This window comes from Rhododendron vialii, chromosome 10a (genome assembly GCF_030253575.1).
Source record: "Rhododendron vialii isolate Sample 1 chromosome 10a, ASM3025357v1".
In the NCBI taxonomy this organism is placed as follows: domain Eukaryota; kingdom Viridiplantae; phylum Streptophyta; class Magnoliopsida; order Ericales; family Ericaceae; genus Rhododendron; species Rhododendron vialii.
This window is the reverse complement of record NC_080566.1, coordinates 30,574,486-30,598,259: the sequence shown is the minus strand read 5'-3', so window position 1 is coordinate 30,598,259 and position 23,774 is coordinate 30,574,486. Positions and strand designations below refer to the sequence as shown.

Below are 23,774 nucleotides of genomic sequence, written 5' to 3'. Positions count from 1 at the left end.
GTGATAACACGTCTGCCATTGCATTGGCCACTAACCCAGTATTTCACGCCCGCTCAAAACATATTGAAATTGATTGTCATTATATCCGTGATCGTGTTGCCGCTCGCGCTTTGTCTCTCCATTATATTCCTACTTCCAATCAGCTGGCGGATATTTTTACAAAGGCTTTACCTATTACTCGCTTCCAATATCTCAAGGGCAAACTTCTGGTGCTTCCATCACCCATCCGTTTGAGGGGGGATGATAAGAGTTCAAGTTCACCTGCGTGAGTGCCCACTGTAATTCTATATGATTCACTCACACCTGAGTATATCTCTGTCGTAATCAGTTAGTTAGTGTAATCAGTTCGTTAGTAGAATAATAGTTAGTGGAGTAATTAGTGTAATCGGTTAGTTAGTGGAATATCAGTTAATGGAGTTAGATGCCAACTGTATGCAGTAAGTCGGTTAAGAGCTCCCATTGTATATAAGGATTTTCTTTTGTATCAATGAAAAGTAAGATTGGATCTTTTCTAAAAATCTCTTCAATTTATAGGCAAATGCCAAGGATTATCAATGCAAATGAGGGAGGTGGCTTCTAGGCCAGCTAGAAGTGTATTCTCTGCTAAGTCGTTTTTCAGTTGTGGCTCAAACGAGTGTGGCCGACATCTTTCTGAGCCAGTCAAAATTTTTCCTAGAAATGCCATGCGGTGTAACTCATAACCACGTGCGGTGTAATAAATTTTATCACACCCTTTGGTGTAGTCCCATGCGGTATTCCATGGTTCAATCTTGAGCTTTTGGGCTTTGTTGGGTTTTTAGGCTCTGCTGGGCTTTTTAGGACTTTTAGGCTTTGTTGGGCTATAAGAGTCCACATTAAGCTCTCGAAGGTATTGTTTCCTTTATTTCATCATCGGGGCATTTAAAGAACCTTCAGGTTCGGATTGGGGTGTCTACACCAGTATTCCATTTTGGGCTGTTCCAAAATACGTGTCAACTTTAAAAAGTTAATGGATAAAGTTGACGTGGAAAGTGTAAAGTGGAGAGAAAAGTTGATGAAAAATGTAGAGGTGAAAGTTAACTTCTAAAACTGTGTGTTTTTCAAAATGGTACATTTAAAAAGGGACGGAGGGAGTATTGATCAATTACGTACATCGCAAGAAAGTTGAATGGATTAGCTACATTATCATTTAAGTTGATAAGCTTGATTATGAGAGCTTATAAGTACTACTTTTATCGCTAAAAAATGCGAGAAAACTGATGTTTACAAATTACATATTTCAAATTCATTCCTATTACTACTTTTTTGAATACTTGTAGTATTTTTCTGTAAATTTTTTGATAAGTTTAATCTTTATTTTCAAAAGTCCCATTTAAAAAGTCGAAAAACTAAAATATGGCCTAGAACTAGGGTTTAAATCCAGAGCTATTTTGTTGTTCAACTAGCGGATTACTAGTGCCTACAGACACATTCCTAATAATAATCTCATTTTTTAAATATCTACACGCATTATAACATTATCCTAAATCTGTATTATAAAAAGGAGTCTTTTTTTTTTGAAAATGTCTAGGAATACAAATGAGAGCAACATTTACCGCTATCGAATTATTTTTCATTAAAATAGTAGCGATGCATGTGATTAGAAAAAGAAACAAAAAAGAAAATCTAATTATTACTTTCCTTACTAAATCTCTCTCTCATTTTTTCCCCTTAATATTTTTTTCCTCTCTATCTCTATCTTTATCAAGTTGAAGAGAGATAGAGAGGGGAAGCAAATGTTACGAAAAAAAGAAGAGAAAGATTTGGTAAGGAAAGCAATAATTAGGTGTTTCTTTATGTTTATTTTCTAATCATATGACTACTATTTTAACAAAGAGTAATCGAACTTGATAAAGATAGAGATAGAGAGGAAAAATAAAAATTACGAAAAAAGTGAGAGAGATTTGATAAGAAAAGCAATAATTAGGTTTATTTATTTATTTATTTTAATCACGTGGCTACTATTTTAATGAAGAGTAATCCAATGGATATAAATATTCCTCTCATTTGTATGCCTATATATATATATATATATATATATATATATATATATATATATATATATTTAATTCCTTGTTTTATAATATAGATATTTCTGAATTAGGTCTGTCTCTAATTGGTTCTGATATTGTTATTTCTGAATTAAAAAAAACTACTCGAACATCGGCATTTAACAAGTATCCAAGGCTCGAAATTCACTTTTTAGCAAGTTTCAATTGTAAGTGTCTAAAGACAAATGATATATCTATAACCATTTGATTTCAACTAGGGATCCAACTGATCTTCAGGTATATATATATATATAGGCCTTGATTTTTATAATTTGTGTCAACATTGTGTACATTAGTGAGGGAAATTATAGTGGATTAAAACTAAAGGAAATCAACTGGGGCTAATTTAATTGATCAGAACTCTTGCATCTTACTAAGAGGTCAAGAGTTCGAATATCCCATCTGAGTGTGGGTGTTTCTCCCTTAGAGAACTTTTCCTTTCTTTCTTTTTTTCTACCCTACCATGGGCTTGTTTTGTGTATTGGTTGAGTTGTTAGATTTGGTTGTCTCGTAAACTCTCACAATTAATGTACTATCCTCATTTTGTACTTTGTACTTCATACACTACAAAAATTACTAGAAACAAAACTATAGCGACGGTTTTCATTAACCGTTAGTAGAATTTTACACCACCAAAATCAATTTTCTTTCATGCGATCGGTTTTTCAAACCCGAACTTACGATCGAGACCGTTGATTTTATTTTTCATGTTCATTAAATCGTTCTCGTACAAATTTAATTGGTACTAATGATGTACTCCTTAATATGTAAAAGATAAACGATTCCGATCGGGAAAAAAAGACTTAGGTGGGGGTCAGGTCTTGCAATATTCTAATACTTTAATGCCTCGGGATGCATCAAATGTGGTCTGATCACGTGGTCGCTGAAATCTGACGATCTGCAATTTTGGTGATATTGATGGAATTAGTGAGACGTGAAATTCCAACAGTTCAGATTGACGATTGTAAAAATTGAGTTTGTAATTACATTAAAATCTATACGTTCAATGTAATTCATAACAAACTAAGTCTTGTGTTGTATTTGAACGTTAGCCACTCGACCGCGACACAATCATGATGATCGAGACCATTGCTTTTGTTAGGGCTATTCTTCCTAAATTTTTGTTGTGGTATTTTTTCTGGTACTATTTATTAATTAATGTATTTTTTTTTAGCATTTCGTGGTAATTTTTGAAACTAATCATTCATTTTAAGATTAATCATTCATCTTAACAAGAATAAGAAAAGTATAAAATTGTGGACCGAAGTTGAAAAAAATATCATATAAGATGACACTAAAGACAACAAATGTTAGTTGTTTGTTATTTTTTCGTCTATAGTGATTTTTTATGCTTTTAATTGTTTTAGACTCATCTCATCAAAATGACTGAGCAATCAAAAAATTTAATGTGAATCTTAAAAAAAATTAGAAAAGGAAAAATTAATATTTAAAAAAAATTTAGGAAGAATAGAGCTTTTTTTTTTTTTTGGGTACATGGTGCATGTCAATTTGTTTGAAGATGAGTGAATAATGGAACTATTTTTCTCATACTAGATATCATTTTTTGTAAATGAATATTACAAAATAATACTCCTATCAAAATTATTATCCTACTCTGTTGCATTAATCTAAACAATTATAATTAAATATAGTGTCATATATGATTACATGCATACAGTCTTGTGCATTTATACCAATTTTAAAAGGTAATTATTGAACCTAGCGTTAAATTCTATGTAATATTAATTTTATTCTTCGTACGAATGTTGTACTCCTTATTATGTACAAAATTGACGGTTCCGATCGAAAAAAAATGATATTAGTAGGTGTTTGTATAGTATAAAACGATTTTTTAGAAAAAAAGGATTAAAAAAAATCCGGTTAGTATAGTATAAATATTAAAAGGTGTAAGAATTTACACAAGTTATGGGCTAGCTCAATTGGTTTGCGTGCGCGCCCTCACGCTCACGCGAGGTCGGCGGTTCGATTCCCAGGAGGAACAAAATTATTTCGCCGTCACGCAGGCGACACGCAAAAAGTTTGAAGCAAAACAAATAAAAACAAATAAAATTCAAATAAAAATAAAAAAATAAGTTACTTAACTTTTCAATGCAAATTAATCCACCCTGAATAACAACTAGACTATTATCCCTACTACTAACATTAGCTTTAATTAACAGTTGCATCTGCACTTCGATTGGCTTCTCAATACACATGATATACCTTGACTTCAAGCTTATCAACAACACCATGCAATTAGATAAAATATTACTTAACTCATGATTACCCAACTATATCTTGTTAAAGAGGTGCACCAACGGCATAGAATCCGTTTCCACGTATGTGCCCTGCAAATTGCAGTCCAAGGCAAGTTGCAAACCATCCCGAAAAACCCAACACTCCACTGCCAAGCTAGAACATGCTGCCACATTTTTGCTTTGAAATCCCACAACCTGCAACAACGATACAAGACTTCTCTGTTCCCGATTTGACTTGTCTCAAAGCAATTCGTGTTTATAACGGTCCTTTATTTAAACAAATGAATAGAGTTATTCTTTTCAATATTATTACAAGACCCTTTATTTTAAAAAATGATAACCACAGATAGTATGTGCACAAATTGTGCACATACGGCTCTGTGGGGTCCACGATAGGGTCCCCTCAAACAATTCAAGCCGTCCATTAGCTTTAAAATGATTTTCTAAGCCGTCACGCTAAAAATCAACTCAATCGGATATTTCTAAGTGCTTGATCCAATCGTCTAAATGTTTTTTCAAATTTCAAAATCCTAAAGTCTAAGTGAAAATTTGAAAGATTGGATTAAGTATTTAGATGTATTGGATTGAACTGATTTTTTACGTGATGACTTAGAAAATTATTTTAAATATAATGGATGCCTTGAATCATTTGTGGGAACCCCATCGTGGGCCCCACGGAGCCGTATGTGTATGATCTATGCACATACCATTTGTGTGGTTAGCATTTCTACTTTATTTTTCAATTAAATTAATGAATTAAGAATTGTATCCTCCTCCTTCTCTTTCATTGGCCCAGTTTTTTTTTAATCGGCAAAAAATATAAATATACATAAATAAAAATTCTCTATACGATTACATTGAGTTTGTCATTTTTTTCAAAGAATAAATTAAATACACAGGCGGTGTAAATATTTGTTTCTTTCAAATAAATTACATTGTCCCACATCGTTAAAACAGTGGTCCCAATTAATAACAAATATGGCGACGTAACACAATATAATTGATTTAGAAGAAACAAATATTTATACATAGTATTGTAAATAATTTAATCTCTTTTTTCATTGGCCCATTGAGTTTGTCAGAAGAATTCACGGGTACTGAATACTCTGAAGCATCAGTTTGAGATGGCTCGTTCACATGTTTTGCTTACGAGTGTGGTCCAGCCCGTCAGGAAAACAACCCGTTCACATGTTTTGCTTACGAGTGTGGTCCAACCCGTCAGGAAAACAACCCTCAACATTTGTTTTAACTTTGAGAGAAACTTATTCACGCCTTTAGTGCAGCAACTAATCGTATTATCCAAAAGTGTTTTGGATGGACGGTCCGAATTTTAATAAATTTCTTAAAAATTCTGAACGTCTAGAACACTTTTGGATGGATGAGATTCACCTCTGTATATCCATTTTCAGATAAACATTTGTAAGGAAGATATCCCTTTAAGTTTTTGGCATTGAACATGACTTATCACCACATGTATATACTATATATGTTCAAGTTTTGGCCAATGGCCGACCAAACTCTTTTGCGGAGCCCAAAAAAGGCAAAAAAAAACCCAATGATTTCCTATCAAAACTAAGAGAGAAAGGAAGGTTAATTGTTGTTCATTCAGCTTGCATGCTGTTCATATTTTGAGAAGTATTTCAAATGGCCTCACTGGCTTACTATGAGATCCTCGTAGCACTGCTATGCTTTGTTTTCCTCTATTTCATCTGCACCTTTGATAGGCGCCTGCTCCAGGAGTGGCCGGTGGTTGGAATGCTTCCTAACCTTCTGTTCAACATCCACCGGATTCACGATTTCGTTACCGATCAACTAGAACGAGACCGAGGTACTTTTCTATTTAAGGGCCCTTTTTTGACTAACATGGAAATGTTGGTTACAGCCGATCCAGCCAACGTACACTACGTAACGAGTACCAACTTCCTAAATTTTCCTAAAGGGCCGCAGTTCAGGAAGATTTTTGACGCCCTGGGAGACGGGATTTTCAATACCGACGGAGAATTGTGGCAGACTCAGAGAAAACTGGCTCAACTACATATGGGTCATCGAGGTTTTCAACAGTTCTCGGTAAAGAGCACCCTGGACAAGGTGAAGAAAGGATTGATCCCTTATCTGGAGCAAACCTGCCAACTGGGTCTAGTGGTGGATTTGCAAGATTTGTTTCAAAGGCTTACATTTGATACCACATGCATATTGGTTAATGGGTACGACCCCAATTGTCTCTCCATCGAACTCCCTGACGTTCCTTTTGCAAAAGCCATGCATGATCTTGAGGAAACGATTGTTCCTCGCCATGCATTGCCTGAATGTTTTTGGAAGTTACAAAGGTGGCTTGTGATTGGACAAGAGAAGAAATATAGGGAAGCTTGGGCGACTGTAGATCATATCCTAGCTAGATATATAAATGAGAAGAGAGAAGAATTAAGATTTGGAATCAATTCCAAAGAAGATGGAGAAGGGGTGGATCTATTGACATCCTACTTGAAGAATGATGGAATCATGGGAGTAAAATGTGATGATAAGTTCTTGAGGGACACAATGTTAACTTTAATGGCAGCGGGGCAGGACAGTGTTAGCTCAGCTTTAACATGGTTTCTTTGGGTTGTTTCGACACACCCAGTTGTTGAAGCAAGGATTAGAGAAGAACTCGAAGCAAGTATACCAAAAGAAGGTAACAACATGAGAATTTTCAGTATGGAACAAGTGAGCAAGCTAGTTTATCTGCATAGTGCAATCTGTGAATCACTAAGGCTCTATCCACCCATTCCATTCGAGGAAAAGGAACCTCATCAATCAGACATCCTTCCTAGCGGCCATCATGTTCATCCAAAATTGAAGCTACTGTTTTCTATCTACGCAATGGGAAGGATGAAGTCCATATGGGGAGAGGATTGCTTGGAGTTTAAGCCAGAGAGATGGATTACTAAGCAAGGAATGATCAGACACGAGCCCTCGTTCAAGTTCTTTGCGTTCAACGCAGGGCCGAGGACTTGTCTCGGGAAGGACATGGCGTTCACTCAAATAAAAATGGTTGCTGCAGCTATAATCCACAACTACCAAGTTCGTGTGGTGGAAGGACACCCTGTCTTCCCGAGTGTTTCGATAGTTCTCAATATGGAGCATGGGTTGATGGTGAATATTACCAAAAGATGGACATGAGGTTAAAATTAAGTACTTGTCAAATGCTTGATCGAGCTTCCTTATTTCTTTGACCCAATAATGTGTTTTCCTATTTGTATTTTCATATTAGAATTAGTCATATTAGAATTCTATCTTTTACTACGCAATAACCAAATGTTGGAGGAATCCAAACTAATTTGATTATTGCAAGGACGAAAGATACCATATGTTCAATCATCAAATTTGCATTCGTATTAGCTATGTGAGATTGGCACTTTATGCCTTTGTATTTATGGCCTTATGGCCTACTTAAGTTTATTGTCCTTTTGATCTAAAAACACTATATGATATCTTTTGTGTACTCTATATGATATCTTTTGTTTACCTCGACGTACTCTATATGATATCTTTTATGTGCATGTTTTGCCTCAAACACATTCTGTAGCAGACTAGCATTATTGATGCAAGGAAGTGTATAAGTAATTGAAGAATGATGCAGTAAGGACAATCACAAACATGATGGTTTAGAGAAACTCTCTCTAGGCTCTTTTATTATTCAACAATCAATAACCCCAAGCTGTAAGACTTACAACTGATTATATAGGTAGCAACCCTAACCCTAGAAAATGAAAAATTACCAATTTCGGAAAAAAGCAAAATTATTACAAATTCTGAAAAAATAGAGAGAAAAAAAAAAGACTTCTCCGGAAAAAAAAACGAACTAAAACGGAAATTTCTACGAAAAGTTATAAGCAAAATGATTATTTTCTAAAATGGCAAAATCGCCCTTTCAGAGGCCTAAACGGCCTCAAACGGCTAAAAAAATACACGGCACATGGCCAGGAGGCGATGCGTATTGACCATTGAGCAGTTTCGGATGGCAATGTGTATTGACCATTGAGCAGTTTCAGATCAAACCTGGGTAGGTCCGACTCATAATTCCATCATCGCATATTTACGACTTTACCACTCTAGGCTTAGAACACCTAAAGTGATACTCCTCTTCCATGGCATCTGCATCAATTATTTGCTAGACTCTTGGCCTAAACTTAATGAACAAAGGGCGTGTTTGATAGCGGGTTTCGTTTTGGAGGGATTGGTAATGAGGTGGAATTATGATTGTGATTCGTAATGAGATGAGGTTATTAAAGAGGACATGAATCATTTTTTTATGTTTGTTTTGCACATGATTAAATCATGGAATTATTAATAACATGTTAATTTGTTTAGACTAAGATAGGATGGGATTGGAGAGAGAGAGATGGGAGAGATGATCAGGATTGGGATGGGATGGTATTAGCAATATCCCCAAACCAAACAACAAATAAAAATACCCTCCCACTTTCCTAATCCAATCCCACCCTCCAAGAGGGTTATCAAACATGCCCAAAGTATTGTAGAATCAAAAGTGACTTTAATTTACGGTTAAATGAATAAATCACCGGGAGCTCGTATCAGAACGTTCAGGCTCTACTATAATATAAGATAAGATAGAAAGGGCTTTTTCAACTTACTCTGATACAGAGGACTGTTAGCAGGGTGCCGTGGACTATCTCGTAAATTCTGCTAAAAACCAGTACTGATCAGTGGCTTAATTTTTCGTTGGAGGAGAGATTATTCCATGCCCCCGGGGCATAGCCACGTGGTGCCTTGGGGCTTTCTGCACCACACATTTCAGTGTGGGCCACTGAAATGTGTGGTGCAGAAAGCCCTGGAGGCACCACATGGCTATGCCCTTGGGACATTGTATAATTTTTCATTGAGAAATTATTCATTGCCCCAATGGCAATGCCAGGTGGTGCCTCCCACCTTTTTTTTTTTGATCCGCAGGTGCCTTCCACCTTAAATATTTATTGACACGCGTTTTCTGCTCCCCTGTCCCACTAGACACAGCCTTTTCTCTAAAATTAAGTGTTTCAAATTTCAATCCGTTTGAATGGGTGAAAAGATTTTGTTTTTTTATTATTTAATTATAAAGGGTCATAATTAAATTTTGACAATAGGGCTCTCGTTGATTAACCCTAAGAAAGTCGTAGAATCAAATATCTCTTAGAACTAACCAACGAGAGCCCTAGAGTCAAAATTTAATTATGACCCTTTATAATTAAATGATCAGATAAATAAAATCTTCTCACCCATTCAAACGGATTGAAATTTGAAGCACTTAATTTTTTAACCATATTTTTTAATATATAAACTGAAGGTTGAAAAATTAAGTGTTCCAAATTTCAATTCGTTTGAATAGGTGAGAAGATTTTATTTATCTGATCATTTAATTCTAAAGGGTCATAATTAAATTTTGACTCTAAGGCTCTCGTTGGTTAGTCCTAAGAGATATTTGATTCTACGACTTTTTTAGGGTTAATCAACGAGAGCCCTATAGTCAAAATTTAATTATGACCCTTTAGAATTAAATGATAAAAAAATAAAATCTTCTCACTCATTCAAACGGATTGAAATTTGAAACACTTAATTTTAGAGAAAATGCTGTGTCTAGTGGGACAAGGGAGAAGAAAACGCGTGTCAGAGGATATTTAAAGTGGGAGGCACCTGCGGATCAAAAAAAAAAAAAAAGGTGGGAGGCACCACCTGGCATTGCCCTAGGGGCAACGAATAATTTCTCGTGGATATTAGTCACTACAGTCTACAGTACATCTTATTCCTTCAATGGATTTCTTCCACCTTGGTCTTGTACTGCTTCAAGTTTTTTTTTAATCGGATATTTTGGTCAGTTTGCCCACAACTCGACTAATTCCAAGGCCCTAAAGATAACAACCGGACATAACCCCCAGTGACCCCAAGATTTGAAATGTTTGACTTCTGTGAAAATAAAACATGTGACCTGATAGAGTAGCACTTACTATTTTCTCACATCCATTTGGCCAAACTTGTTGACGTTGCATGTACTGCTTCAAGTTTTGGCCTTGTTTCTTCTGCCTGCTTTGGCGTGGGCTCTCTGTGTTGATTTCTTATCAACTCAACCTCAGCCTTAGCCTTCTCTCTCCTGTACCTTTCTTCTTATATCTCCATTATTTTTCAAGTTTTGGCCTTGTTTCTTCTGCTGCGCGTTTGTTTAAGAGTTTTGAATTTTGAATTTTAATTATTATTCTGTTTTTCTATTACCACCATATGATTCTACAAATACTTATCGTGGTAGCAAAATTTTACTATATTGGAATTTGGAACCCCTCTACAAGCATCAAACCCAATTTAATGGACTCGGAGATGGTGTTGTATTAAATGTGCTATGCATGGTGTACGTTGTGCCCCAAAACGACATCGTTTTGGGAATGCCAAGGGGTTCGCCATTTGTGCTGCAAGGGACCTGTTTGGTAGCCAAGATGATGTTGTCCTATATACATCAGTTGATACAACTTGACGCAGCATAATTTTCACAAGAGATTATAGTTGTGTACTAATCCAAACGTATTAACACTCGAATCCATGAGAAAGAGATAAATTCAGAGAACATTATTGATGAAAAGTTGAATCAATAATCCTTAGGCCTACACCCTTAATAGAAATTGTTACCCAAAATGGCAACCTAGAAGGGGGGTGAATAGAGTTGCTAAATAAAAATGCTAATAAAGATTATCTCTAATAATCTTTTAATCAAAATAATATGACCAAATAAAAGAGAGAGAGTTAGAGAGATAGAACCCGATTATAGTGGTTCAGCCCAAATTTGTCCACGGTCCAGCCTAGTCCATTTTTCCTCAAGCAACTACTTGAAGGTTCCTTTAATCTTCAAAAAGATTACAAGCAGTAAGGCTTACGGATGCTTACAACGACCTTATCCCCTAGCTTTCCCGAGAAGGTAGTGCAACCGCAAGAGTTTTCTCCGAAAACCTCTCAAAAATAATAACACCCAAATTCAAACCCAAATTTGGTCTTCCAAGCTTACAAGTGGTTGACTCAAATACTTGCTTAGGAATTACAAGTATGTGGAGAAATTTAAAGCTCTCAAATAACAATAACCTCATAAGGTAGATATGAAAGTGGAAGCTCTCAACCTATACAAAATCTCTCCCTAGATAGATATGCAAGTGTTAGCTTGATCTTTAGAGAATTTGCTCTTAGAGTGATATGGAATGTTGTAGCTTCAATTCCCACTCATCAATGAGTTCTTGAACCCTTATATAGCCATCCAATCTCCTACTAGCCGTTTGTAAAGTGATGGAGCCGTTGGAGAGTGGAAGGGTGGAACTAGAAGTTGATCGATAGAAAATGAATTGGTGGTCGTCCGCCCAGACGTTTGGCCGGTCGTCCGACCTCTCAACCGGTGGCCTTCAGTTGACACTGCTCTCTATAAAGACAGTCGGTCTGTCAACCAATTCATTTACCTGTGGCTCAAAACTTCATCTCAATAAATTCGTTAAAACATGTATTAAGCTCATTAAGTCTTTGTAAATATTAAACATTGAATCTAAGAGACTTTATGCAATGTTTCAAGGCCTAGAAAGTTTAGTCCAAAAAAAAGACTTTTCGATAGATTAGCATTTGCCGAAACATCATCAAAATAGATAATATCATTTTTTCCGACATTCATCAAAATAAATATATAAATGTAATACATATAATTTTCCTCAAATTATTATGCATACATTTTTCAACAATCTCCCCATTTTTTATGATGACACAAAAATTGATAGATTTTATGCTAATGCAAAGATTATGCCAATAAATCACCCCCTTAGTACATACTCCCCCTAAATAAGATCTTTTAAGGAATTTGAGGAGTATGACCAAAATACTTTGATCACAAAGTGATCCTTGCAAAGTTAGCATGTCAAGAGATAGATATGAGCGAACAACATAAGATACGCATCTTGTGGTTACCATGGATCTTAACTCTTAGACGGTTAAATCTACAAACAAGAGCCGAGGCTCTGATACCAATTATTACTCAAAATGGCAACCTAGGCGGGAGGTGAATAGGGTTACTAAATAAAAATACCAATAAAGATTATCTCTAACAATCTTTTAATCAAAACAATATGAGCAAATAAAAGAGTGAGAGTAAGAGAGATAGAACCCGATTACAGTGGTTCTATCACGCCCTCGATTTTCAATATAAATAATAATCATTTTCAATAAATAAAATGACAACTAAAGTATAATAATACCCAAATGACATATCTTTCCCCGTTCTCAAAGTAGATTCAAAAGTTACAGTCTTGGCTTGAGGCCCTAAGTTATACAAAGTACCAAAATAATATTACAGTTTACATTGATTATTCTTTCAAACACTTCTTTCAAAAAAAAAAAAAAAAAAAACAAATGTAGAAGATCTCCTCTTTATACATTCGAATAAAAACATGATCAACATGTATGTCATGCCAACTTCCTTGCTTTGTACCTGAAAATGATACGTTAAGCTACACTAGCCCAGTGGAGAAATATATACTCAAATTATATGAAAATACGATGAAATATACACCAAACGTGAATGAAACTCAACAAGCGAACAAGATATACAAACGGGGTCACCAAGAGAACTGACGAACTTAGGTTTGTAAGATTCCAGACGCCTTAGAGATAACCTTAATCATTCACACATCAACAAGATGTAACGCTTAATCTCATATCAATCTAACAAATTTACAACTGTTCAACCATTTAATAACCTTTTTAATGGATGCCACAATCAACTTCCTCATTCCACACCATTTACTATAGAGCCTCATTTCATAAAACTTTCATTTTTGATTTCCAAAACAATTTTGAGAAAAACTCAAGACCGTTACGGGTCAAACTCCGTTGATTCGAGCTTGAATGTCGGAATCCGTTGATTTGTGCTCAAATGCCGGATTCGTTGATTCGCACAAAAATACTAGAGGATTTTTTAATAAAATCCTCTTTTCAAAAAAAATCACATTTCTTTCTTTAATAAAACCTTAATAGAACCAACCTTTCAATCTCTTTTTCGACAAACACAATCTCAAGCAACAAGCAATTCAAACATCAACATAGACTTCTAAAGTCAATCAAAATTCTCATCACACGAGACATTCAACTATGTTACCACCCCTTGCGTCACATTGAATTCTCTTCATTATGCGAGACATTCAACTGTGTTACCACCCCTTGCGTCACATTGAATTCTCTTCACCTGGATTTTTGCATTACCACATCTTTTGTTGCGGGCCCTCTACAGTTTCCGCATTACCACACCTTGCATTGCAGGACCCTCAGTTCAAAATTCACAACTCACGCAAACACACATGCATTATCAATTCGAATATAAGTAGACGTCAAGTTCCAAGTTCACATTCATACATACATCATCAGTAGTGTATTACAAATTCACAAGCATGACCCGTTGTACATTAATAAATATTTTCAGCCTACGTTATTCCTCCTCTAAGTCTATCACAATACCATGGGTCACGTACCGGACCCACAATGACTCCATAACATACCACCCACTTGGTTCTAAATGAGAATCTTATAGTACGAGTGTCAAAGGAACCTAGGGAGCTCGACAAGAAGAGACACGAGGATACGAGTCACAATACTACCCATCGGATCACTAAACAAGCTCATGTCTACTCATAATACTCACCATTTTATCTCTTATAGCCCACGGTACTCCTATCGACCTTACGGTACATTTCCCTAACCAACGTCATTGATATTATGCTCTAATGAGTGCTAAGAGACAAGATCAAACAACGAGTCATTAGGATATAAGCAATCATGCTCAAGAGTGACTTAAAAATATCCTAATCATATAGGGAATCATAACTCGGGTCAAGAGCAACCTTAGGAATAGCCACAGACATTGGTAGACTGACACACCTCTACTCAAATGATCATAACTTTTTGTGTACTAAGAGTCTTAAGGTGATTCTGGTGGCAAATGAAATCTTACTTCAAGACCTTCAAATCGATATAATGTTTGCATGAATCGGACACCGAACGAGAAAGTTATGGCCGTTTGAAGTTAGGCTGAAACCCAAAATGCGAGCAGAATTTCCAGAGATGAGAGGGATCGATCCCTCCTCCCTTGGAGATCGATCCCCCAAAGGAAAAATCCAAATTTTGAATGAGGGATCGATCTCTCTTGCTTAGGGATCGATCCCTATGTGATTTTGGGTGATTTCTGCGGATTTTTTACAACTTTTCAATGACACCAAAGTTTACGATTAAAATTCGATTGAAATACAAAATCAACTCATAAACACATAAAGAGAGTAAGAAATCCTTACCTCAATGATCAAGGATCGAAGTTCACGCGATTCGAGCAAGCCCTAACTTTGAGGACTTCAAAACCAAGCAAAATATACCTCTTCTGAGCTTGAACAAACACAACCCGAGGTCTAGAGCACTTGAGGAAGACGATTTGGTGGAGGATCTTGGTGGGTTTCGAGGAGAGAATTTGAGATTGGAGGAGTAGAGAGAGAGAGCCGAAGGGGAGAGAGAAAGAGGGAGCCGAGAGTTAGAGAGAGAGATGAGTGTGGGATTTTGTTCTCCTACAACACATACACACCCTTTATATACTAGCATCCAAGCCAATTACACTCACACTTCCTCAAATAACAATCCTATCATTTGGGCCCCAAATCAAATAAATTCACAATTTTCCTCATTTATCCAATACTATAGTATTTTTTAAATCTTTAATCTATTTTTGTAAAATACGGGTCGCCACAGGTTCGGCCCAGATTTGTCTATGGTCCGGCCTAGTCCACTTCTCTTCATGCAACTACTTAAAGGTTCCTTTAATCTTCAAAAATATTACAAGCAATAAGACTTGTGGGTGCTTACAACGACCTTATCGCCTAGCTTTCCCGATGGGCTAGTGCAACCGTAAGAGTTTTCTCCGAAAACCTCTCAAAAATAATAATACCCAAATTCAAACCCGAATTTGGTCTTCTAAACTTGCAAGTGTTTGACTCAAACACTCACTTAGGAATTACAAGTATGTGAAAAAATTTGAAGTTCTCAAATAATAATAACCTCATAAGGTAGATATGAAAGTGGAAGCTCTAAACTTATACAAAATCTCTCCCTAGATAGATATGAAAGTATTGGCTTGATCTTTGAAGAATTTGCTCTTGGAGTGATATGGAATGTTGTAGCTTCAATTCCCACTCATCAATGAGTTCTTGAACCCTTATATAGCCATCCAATCTTCTACTAGCCGTTTGTAAAGTGATGGAGCCGTTGGAGAGTTGAGGGGTGGAACTAGCTGTTGATCTGCAGAAAATGAACTGGCGATCGTCCGCCCAGACGTCTAGCTGATCATCCGACCTCTCAACCGGTGGCCTTCGGTCGACACTGCTCTCTGTAAAGACAATCGGCCTGTCAACCGGTTCGTCAACCTATGGCTCAAAACTTCATCTCAATAAATTCGTTAAAACGTATATTGAGCTCATTAAGTCTTTGTAAATATTAACGGGGCGGTTCCGGGAACTCTTAAAAAAAAACCCTCCAAATCTTAATCTCATAGTTTTCGATCAAATTTTGATGATATGAGCCGCTCAATGTGTTCAGAACGTGATTTTAAGGGTGCCCGCGAGAAACTGGCAAAAAAACTAACCGGGAAGGGCTTGATTTGAGCTATTTTTTATTGAACCGTTCAATAAAGTTCAATAAAAAAACTATTCGAATGAAGCCCTTCCCGGTCATTTTTTTTATTGATTTCTCATAGGCACCATTAAAATCACGTTCTGATGACATTGAGTGGCTCAGATCATCAAAATTCGATCGAAAACTTAGGGGGGGTTTTAAGGGTTTTTTTAAGGGTCCCCGGAACCGCTCCGAAATATTAAACATTGAATCCAAAAGACTTTATGCAATGTTTCAAGGCTTAGAAAATTTAGTCCAAAAAAAAAACTTTTCGATAGATTAGCATTTGCCAAAATATCATCAAAATAGATAGTAATATCATTTCTTCCAACATTCATCAAAATAAATATATAAATGTAATACATATAATTTTCCTCAAATTATTATGCATACATTTTTCAACAAAAATGAACTAAGATCTCGTCAGAAATAAGAAATCCTACCAAAACTAAAAAATTGAAAACATGCAATACAAATAAGATTTCTTGATAATATTATTTCTAAATAAAAGTTTTCAAAATATAATGGGAATTGATTTCACACTTCTTTATTTGATATTCACACTTACTTTTTTTTTATTTTTTAGCAAAAAAATACATATACTTTCAACACTAAAATTCAAAAAATGAGGGTCGTTGTTATCAACAAGGAAGTGTAGAAATCAATTCCCAATATAATACTTCTACGATCTTGTCATCCATCAGACAATTCTAGTAACTTTTCTCTTCTTCATTCAACCGTTGGTTGGATCGATGTCCCCCTCCCCCTTTCCTCGATGTACCCTATCGAGTTTCTCTTAAATAAATTTTTGGCCATTTCCAAAAAAAAAAAAAAAAAACACCACCTCAGTTTGATTTTCTTAATCCCTCCAAAGTATCTCACAAGATCTGCAACAGTGTAGTCATGAATGTTGATCTTTTCTTTGGTCCAGATTGCAATTAATTCTTGCTTTGATGAGACCCACATAGAAACTGATTTACCAGCATTGACTTCTTTTTTTATCAGCAATAAAAATTTATTGAAGAAAACTTAAAAGGATACATCAAATTGGGGGAAAAAGGAGGGAAATCCAACCAACGGTTGAATAAAAACAGCAAGGGACAAAGCCCAAACTTGGAGTATACATGTATGATCTTTGAAGAACTTGACAAATAATCTTGAATATGTATAAACTTGTACATGTATACAATGAAAATTAATTTTTTAACTTATACATGTATAAAATTTTTAACAATACTATAAACTTAAATTTTCATATGTTTCATATAAATTTATATATGCATGAACTTATTTATGTACAAAACAAAAATTTTGTTGCCCGTTTGAGACCATTATGAGAGCATAAATATCTTATTTATCTTTGACTCGTTAAAGCTCGTAAATAAATTCGAGTTTGAACCAGATCTAGGCAAGCTTGGCTCATCAAATTTTTATTGCGCTTCAGCTCAACTCGAGTTCACTAAAAAACTTAACGAACAAACCCGAATATTCTGAAGCTCACGTCATTAATTTTCAGTCTACGTAACACCAGTTTTTTAAGTGAACCAAAAGAAAAACCAAACTAAGAAAATAAATTCCCGTGGTCTTTAGTTACCATAGTTTTTTTTTGCCTAGTGAAACTAGAGAAAAATTTGAAAGAATGGAATCCGGGGAGCATGCATGCGTGTTGTGCACAAGCCGAGCTGTCGAATTATACATCTGACGGTTCGAATTTTGTTTCAACAACGGACAATTAAGAGTCATTCATTAATGAAATGAGACCAAAGACTTAATTGAAAGAAACCCTCAAATTTTTCGCCTCCCAAAAGGGGACGGCTGGTGGAGGTTGGAACTGTGAGAAAGGGTCTGTTGAAAGCGAAACCTCGTTTCTGCTGTTTTTCCCGCCAAAAAAGGGAATGAAAAGTTTAGCCCAAGTAACATAAAATAAAGAGAAAAGGAAGCGAGACACACAAAATCTCAAAAACAATATTGTATGCAACTTGATGTTTCATGACTTGAAGCCCGTTCCAGAACACTTTCTCAAAAAATAAGTATTTATTTTATATTTTTAAATTCAAAATCTTTATAAACGCTACTATATAACTAAGGGTCAACATTTAACCCGTAGGCCAACGACCTGCCTGAAGCCCTGCTGGCCCGTTGGGCTTTTGCCCGGCCCTAGCACGTCAAGCGGGCGGGCTAGCCCAACCTGAATTGTTCATGGGCTGGGTTTGGGCCTAAGTATTATATCTTGAGCCCACCCGTTGGCCTGCCCGCGTGTCCACCAGTAAGGCCTGCTCACAATACCCGCCCGGTAGCCCATATAATCTCCTATCTCGTAATTGTAGTTTTGTTGGTGTTGTATTACTTAACACTGTTGCCTCTTGGAACTTGGCACACTTGCACTTGATTATTTTCCAAGGGGGAACTGACTGGCCGGCCCATTTTTGTACCTCTCTACCTGTTTAGGCCCCTTGTGTGTCTTACACTATCCGTCTAAGCCCTGTTTTAAGTGATCTACCCAAAATACCCCACAAATTGTTCCAAACCCTACCAACAAAGCAATATAGATCTGAGAACACCAAAAGGCGGAGAAGACGGACTCGGATCTGAATTCTGTGAATTCGAGCACGACGTCGACGGGGTCCTGGTTCTCCAACATGCTCTCCGGCCATCGAAAGAAGCAGTCGGCGTTCAACCAGAGTGTGGGTCCAAACCGTGATCGGGGCATGTCTTTGTCTATGGTTTCGGATAATGGCGACGAGGCGGAGTGGCTTGACGGATCGAGCGAGCACTCGTCGTCGACGTCGTCGCAAAGCTAGTGGCAGAAGCCTTGGAGGGCAGCGGCGGCGGAGGAGGACGGCTGAATCAGTCAAGTAGTGTGAGCTCTAATCAACACTGGAATCGGAAAGAAGTAACGCTAGACTTTCTAATGATAACATAATGCCTCAGATGGGGAAGGGTCATCCACTGCCGTTGGTTTGTCTTCATTCAATTGTGTTCAACAACAACCAGAGAATGCTTTGCTTCCATTTGTTTTCTTTTAGATCCGCAATTATACTTCGTTTTCTTTTTTCTTTAGTTATTGTTGGAGTCGTAGAATCCGAAGTGAATTTTGCTACCATCTTTTTTTTTTCTTTCTGGTCCAACCACAATCATAATGGATGCACCGTAATTGCCCTTTGTATTTTTTATTCTCTTTTTATTTTCTTTCTTTTTCTCTTTTTTTATCCACAATCATAATGGATGCACTATAATTGCTCTTTGATCCGCAATAATAATTAATAGTCTAAATTCATAATTAAAAGTGTGTGGATTGTGCAGATGAGGTGTGAATTCTGTATTTAGGGGTCTAAATTTTGCATTTAGAGGTGTGAATTTTGTATTTAGAGGTATGGATTTTATAATTTGACGGGTGTGAAATGTGTAGACGGGTGTGAATTCTGTATTTAGAGATGTGAATTATGTAATTTATGGGGTGTGAATTGTACCGATGGGCTGCATTCAGGGGTGTGAATTCTAAAAGTATGAAAAAAAAACAGATGAGATGTGAATTCTGGGGGTGTGAATTTTTTTGGTGGAGTGAATTCTTTTTTTGAATGTGTGAATTCTTAATTTGGTGATGTGAATTCTATCTTTTTGAAGGGTGTGAATTTTTTTTTATAATATGTGAATTCTTTCTTTTTTGAAGGTGTGAATTCTTAATTTGGTGGTGTGAATTCTATCTTTTTCGAAGATGTGAATTCTGCAAAAGGGTATGATATGAAATTATCGGGGTGTGAATTATGCAAAAGAGTGGAAAGGACTATAAATTGATATGTGAATTTTAGGGACGTAAGTTCTGTAAAGGTGTGTGAATTTTGTAAATGATGTATTGGGGCCAAATCCACACACTCAAGAATTCACACCAATAATTTATCCAAAATTTTGAGGGCATGAATAGTGCATAGGGGTGTGAATGAGTGTCAATTCAAATGTGTGAATTTTTGCAAATGGGTGTGAATTCTGCAAAGGGGATGAATAGTAAAAATGAGATGTGAATTCTGCAAAGGGGTGTGAATTCTGTGGGGTGTGAATTCTGTGAGATGTGAATTCTTGGGGTGTGAATTCTTTGAGGTGTGAATTCTTGTGGTGTGAATTCTGTGGGGTGTGAATTCTATGAGGTGTGAATTCTTAGGATGTGAATTCTGTAGGTTGTTGAAAAGTGACAAGGGTAAAATAGTAAAAGCATATTTAAAAAGGGGTTGGATGGGATAACTCTACTAAAAGGGGTTTGCACGGAACTCTAAGCAAAAAATAGGACCGGCCAGGAATTTCCAAAAATGTATTATAACCGTTGGTCCGTTGGGCTTTCTAGCCCGTCCGGCTTTCGGCCCGTCAGCCCGTCAATTGGGTAGATCGTGAGTTGGGCATGGGCCTTATTTTAAGGTTCATAGCCTGGCCTACCAAAAAAAAAAAAAAAGCGCCCGCTTGGCCCAACCCGTGGGCATACTTGGGTAGTGACTTGACAGGTTGGGCTGGGCCTGGCCGGCCCGATAATGACCCTTATATATTACTAGGGGTATAATTTGTACCAAAGCATTTTAGGGATGACAACATAATTATTCAAAACCACTATGATGTCCACCTAAATAAGTTTTGTAAATAGAATGTCTATTTAATTTCTTTTTTATTGTGAGAGAATGATCAATCTCGTACAACGAAAAATAAGTATTAAAAAAATAAAAATCTTAACGGAACGGGACCTAAGGCATAAATAAAACATATAGTGTGGATCTCACATAGCTTATCGATCTACTGGTTAATACGAATGCAAATTTTGTGACTGAATATATATGGTAGCCCTCTATCTTTCGTCCCCCAATAACCTAAAGGGAGATTTAGCTAAAAAAATTTCATATTTACATTTTTTGAACTCAATGGCATACAATTTTGCAATCAAACATAAGGACAAATACCTTTTACAACCAACTATAAAGACATGCACATTTTTGCAAAACTACTGAAAGTTAGTGAAAGTGCCTAAAACCTTAAGATACCCTATGAAAGTACATAAAATCCTAAACCCTATGGTACCCTATAAAAATGGCTAAAACCATAAAGTATTCTATGAAAATGCATAAAACTCTAAAAACCTACAATAATAAAGTGCACTTTAAAACCCTATGAAAATGACTAAATCCTAGAGTACCCTACCATACGTTAAGGTACCCTACGGCCCTAGGGTAGTTTGATTCGCGAAAACATGTTTTGGCCTTATGGCTCAACAACTCAAAAAGTTGAAAGATCTCCACTAAAAATTATTTTGTTGGCGTCCTTCCCCTAAATGAAAACTATTTTACCGTACTTATGACTAATTTTCCCTAACATAAGTTAGTTTGGATTATTCCAACACTTGGTTATTGCATAGGAAAAGATAGAGTTCTAATAAGACTCAGGAAGAATACAATGAAAATACAAATAGGGAAACACATTATTGCGTCAAAGAAATAAGACCGAAGCTTAAACAATATTCGACAAGTACTACTTTAAACTTCATGTCCATCTTTTGGTAATATTCACCATCAACCCATGCTCCATATTGAGAACCATCGAAACACTCGGGAAGACACGGTGTCCTTCCACCTCGCGAACTTGGTAGTTGTGTATTATAGCAGCCGCAACCAATTTTATTTGAGTGAAAGCCATGTCCTTCCCCAGACAAGTCCTCGGCCCTGCGTTGAATGCAAAGAACTTGAACGAGGGCTCGTGTCTGATCATTCCTTCCTTAGTAATCCATCTCTCTGGCTTAAACTCCAAGCAATCCTCGCCCCATATGAACTTCATCCTTCCCATTGCGTAGATAGAAAACAGTAGCCTCAGTTTTGGATGAACCTGATAGCCGCTAGGTAGGATGTCTGATTGATGAGGTTCCTTTTCCTCGAATGCAACTGGTGGAAAGAGCCTCAGTGATTCACAGATTGCGCTATGCAGATAAACTAGCTTGCTCACTTGTTCCATACTGAAAATTCTCCTGTTGTTACCTTCTTTTGGTATACTTGCTTCGAGCTCTTCTCTAACCCTTGCTTCAACAATTGGGTGTGTTGAAACAACCCAAAGAAACCATGTTAAAACTGAGCTAACAGTGTCCTGCCCTGCCGCCATTAAAGTCAACATTGTGTCCCTCAAGAACTTATCATCACATTTTACTCCCATGATTCCATCATTCTTCAAGTAGGATGTCAATAGATCCACCCCTTCTCCCTCTTCTTTGGAATTGATTCCAAATCTCAATTCCTCTCTCTTCTCGTTTATATAACTAGCTAGGATATGATCTACAGTCGCCCAAGCTTCCCTATATTTCTTCTCTTGTCCAATCACAAGCCACCTCTGTAACTTCCAAAAACACTCAGGCAATGCATGGCGAGTTATAATCGTTTCCTCAAGATCATGCATGGCTTTTGCAAAAGGAACTTCAGGGAGTTCGATGGAGAGACAATTGGGGTCGTACCCATTAACCAATATGCATGTGGTATCAAATGTAAGCCTTTGAAACAAATCTTGCAAATCCACCACTAGACCTGGTTGGCAGATTTGCTCCAGATATGGGATCAATCCTTTTTCCACCTTACCCACGGTGCTCTTTACCAAAAACTGTTGAAAACCTCGATGACCCATATGTAGTTGAGCCAGTTTTCTCTGAGTCTGCCATGAATCTCCATCGGTATTGAAAATCCCGTCTCCCAGGACGTCAAAAATCTTCCTGAACTGCGGCCCTTTAGGAAAATTTGGGAAGTTGGTACTCGTTACGTAGCGTACGTTGGCTGGATCAGCTGTAACCAACATATTCATGTTAGTGAAAGAAGGGCCTTTAAATAGTAAAGTACCTCGGGCTCGTTCTAGTTGATCGGTAGCGAAATCGTGAACCCGGTGGACGTTGAATAGAAGGTTCGGAAGCATTCCAACCAGCGGCCACTCCTGGAGCAGGCGCCGATCGAAGGTGCACATGGAATATAGGAAAACAAAGCATACAAGTGCGAAGAGGATCTCATAGTAAGCTAGTGAGGCCATGAACAACTATTTTAGCTTGAAGAAATCTGGATTTTTTCAAAGTGGATTGGAGCATTTGGTGAGGAACTGAGAATGAGATTCAGCACAAAAAGTTCGAATTATGACTTTTTTAATGGAGGAGAAAGTTTCTAGGGAAAAGAGATTTAGTTAAGTGGTCCAGGGTAACAGATAATTTTTGTATTTCAAACCTTTTTTGAGCCAGGAAACTTTGTTGAGATTTTGGAGAATATCAAAGCCTAACAATAAATCTTTTCCTGGGAGATCAGAACCATAGACTTGGTGTTTTATGGTGTATCTTGCGAAAAGTTGGATAGTAATAGGCTTACTGATTAGAGTGATGACAAAAGTTTCTCCATTGGCTGTAAAGGGTCTAAAACACGATTGCCAATAGGACCTGAAGAGGATTGTTGAATTGAGAATGGAGGTTAGGATCGTGAGAGAGAGCAATAGAGAAAACAAGAGAAGAGATATTATAGAACACTGGCACTGGCCTGAATATTACATAGGGTAGAACTCTCCTTTTATAGGCGTAAGGAGAGAATACAAACAATATAGTTTACATCATGGCTTACATACTAACATTAACTTGCCCGACTAATTACATCCTTGTAATAGTACTTTATATAATTAGGATTTACTGCTACAAGACTTTGACATATCTATTGTACAGACTTGACATAGACTTTACTATGCACAACATTTATAGGTTACTGTTGTGTACTGT

General features: G+C 36.7%; 2 protein-coding genes across 2 annotated transcripts; one reads left to right on the top strand and one right to left on the bottom strand.

Annotated features, from left to right (window-relative positions):
* Positions 1 to 5,857: 5,857 nt before the first annotated feature.
* Positions 5,858 to 8,602, top strand: LOC131303279 (alkane hydroxylase MAH1-like). Its single transcript, XM_058330077.1, has 2 exons — positions 5,858 to 7,487; positions 8,510 to 8,602. The coding sequence occupies exon 1, from the start codon at positions 5,972 to 5,974 to the stop codon at positions 7,484 to 7,486; it is 1,515 nt and encodes a 504-aa protein (XP_058186060.1). The 5' UTR covers positions 5,858 to 5,971; the 3' UTR covers position 7,487; positions 8,510 to 8,602.
* Positions 8,603 to 21,399: 12,797 nt separating this feature from the next.
* LOC131303278 (alkane hydroxylase MAH1-like) lies at positions 21,400 to 23,537 on the bottom strand. Its single transcript, XM_058330076.1, has one exon. The coding sequence runs from the start codon at positions 23,048 to 23,050 to the stop codon at positions 21,536 to 21,538; it is 1,515 nt and encodes a 504-aa protein (XP_058186059.1). The 5' UTR covers positions 23,051 to 23,537; the 3' UTR covers positions 21,400 to 21,535.
* Between the last annotated feature and the right edge of the window lie 237 nt (positions 23,538 to 23,774).

Bases quoted from the DNA above. Each gene is read 5' to 3' on its own strand.
- LOC131303278 (XM_058330076.1), bottom strand. From the start codon at position 23,050: ATGGCCTCACTAGCTTACTATGAGATCCTCTTCGCACTTGTATGCTTT.
- LOC131303279 (XM_058330077.1), top strand. From the start codon at position 5,972: ATGGCCTCACTGGCTTACTATGAGATCCTCGTAGCACTGCTATGCTTT.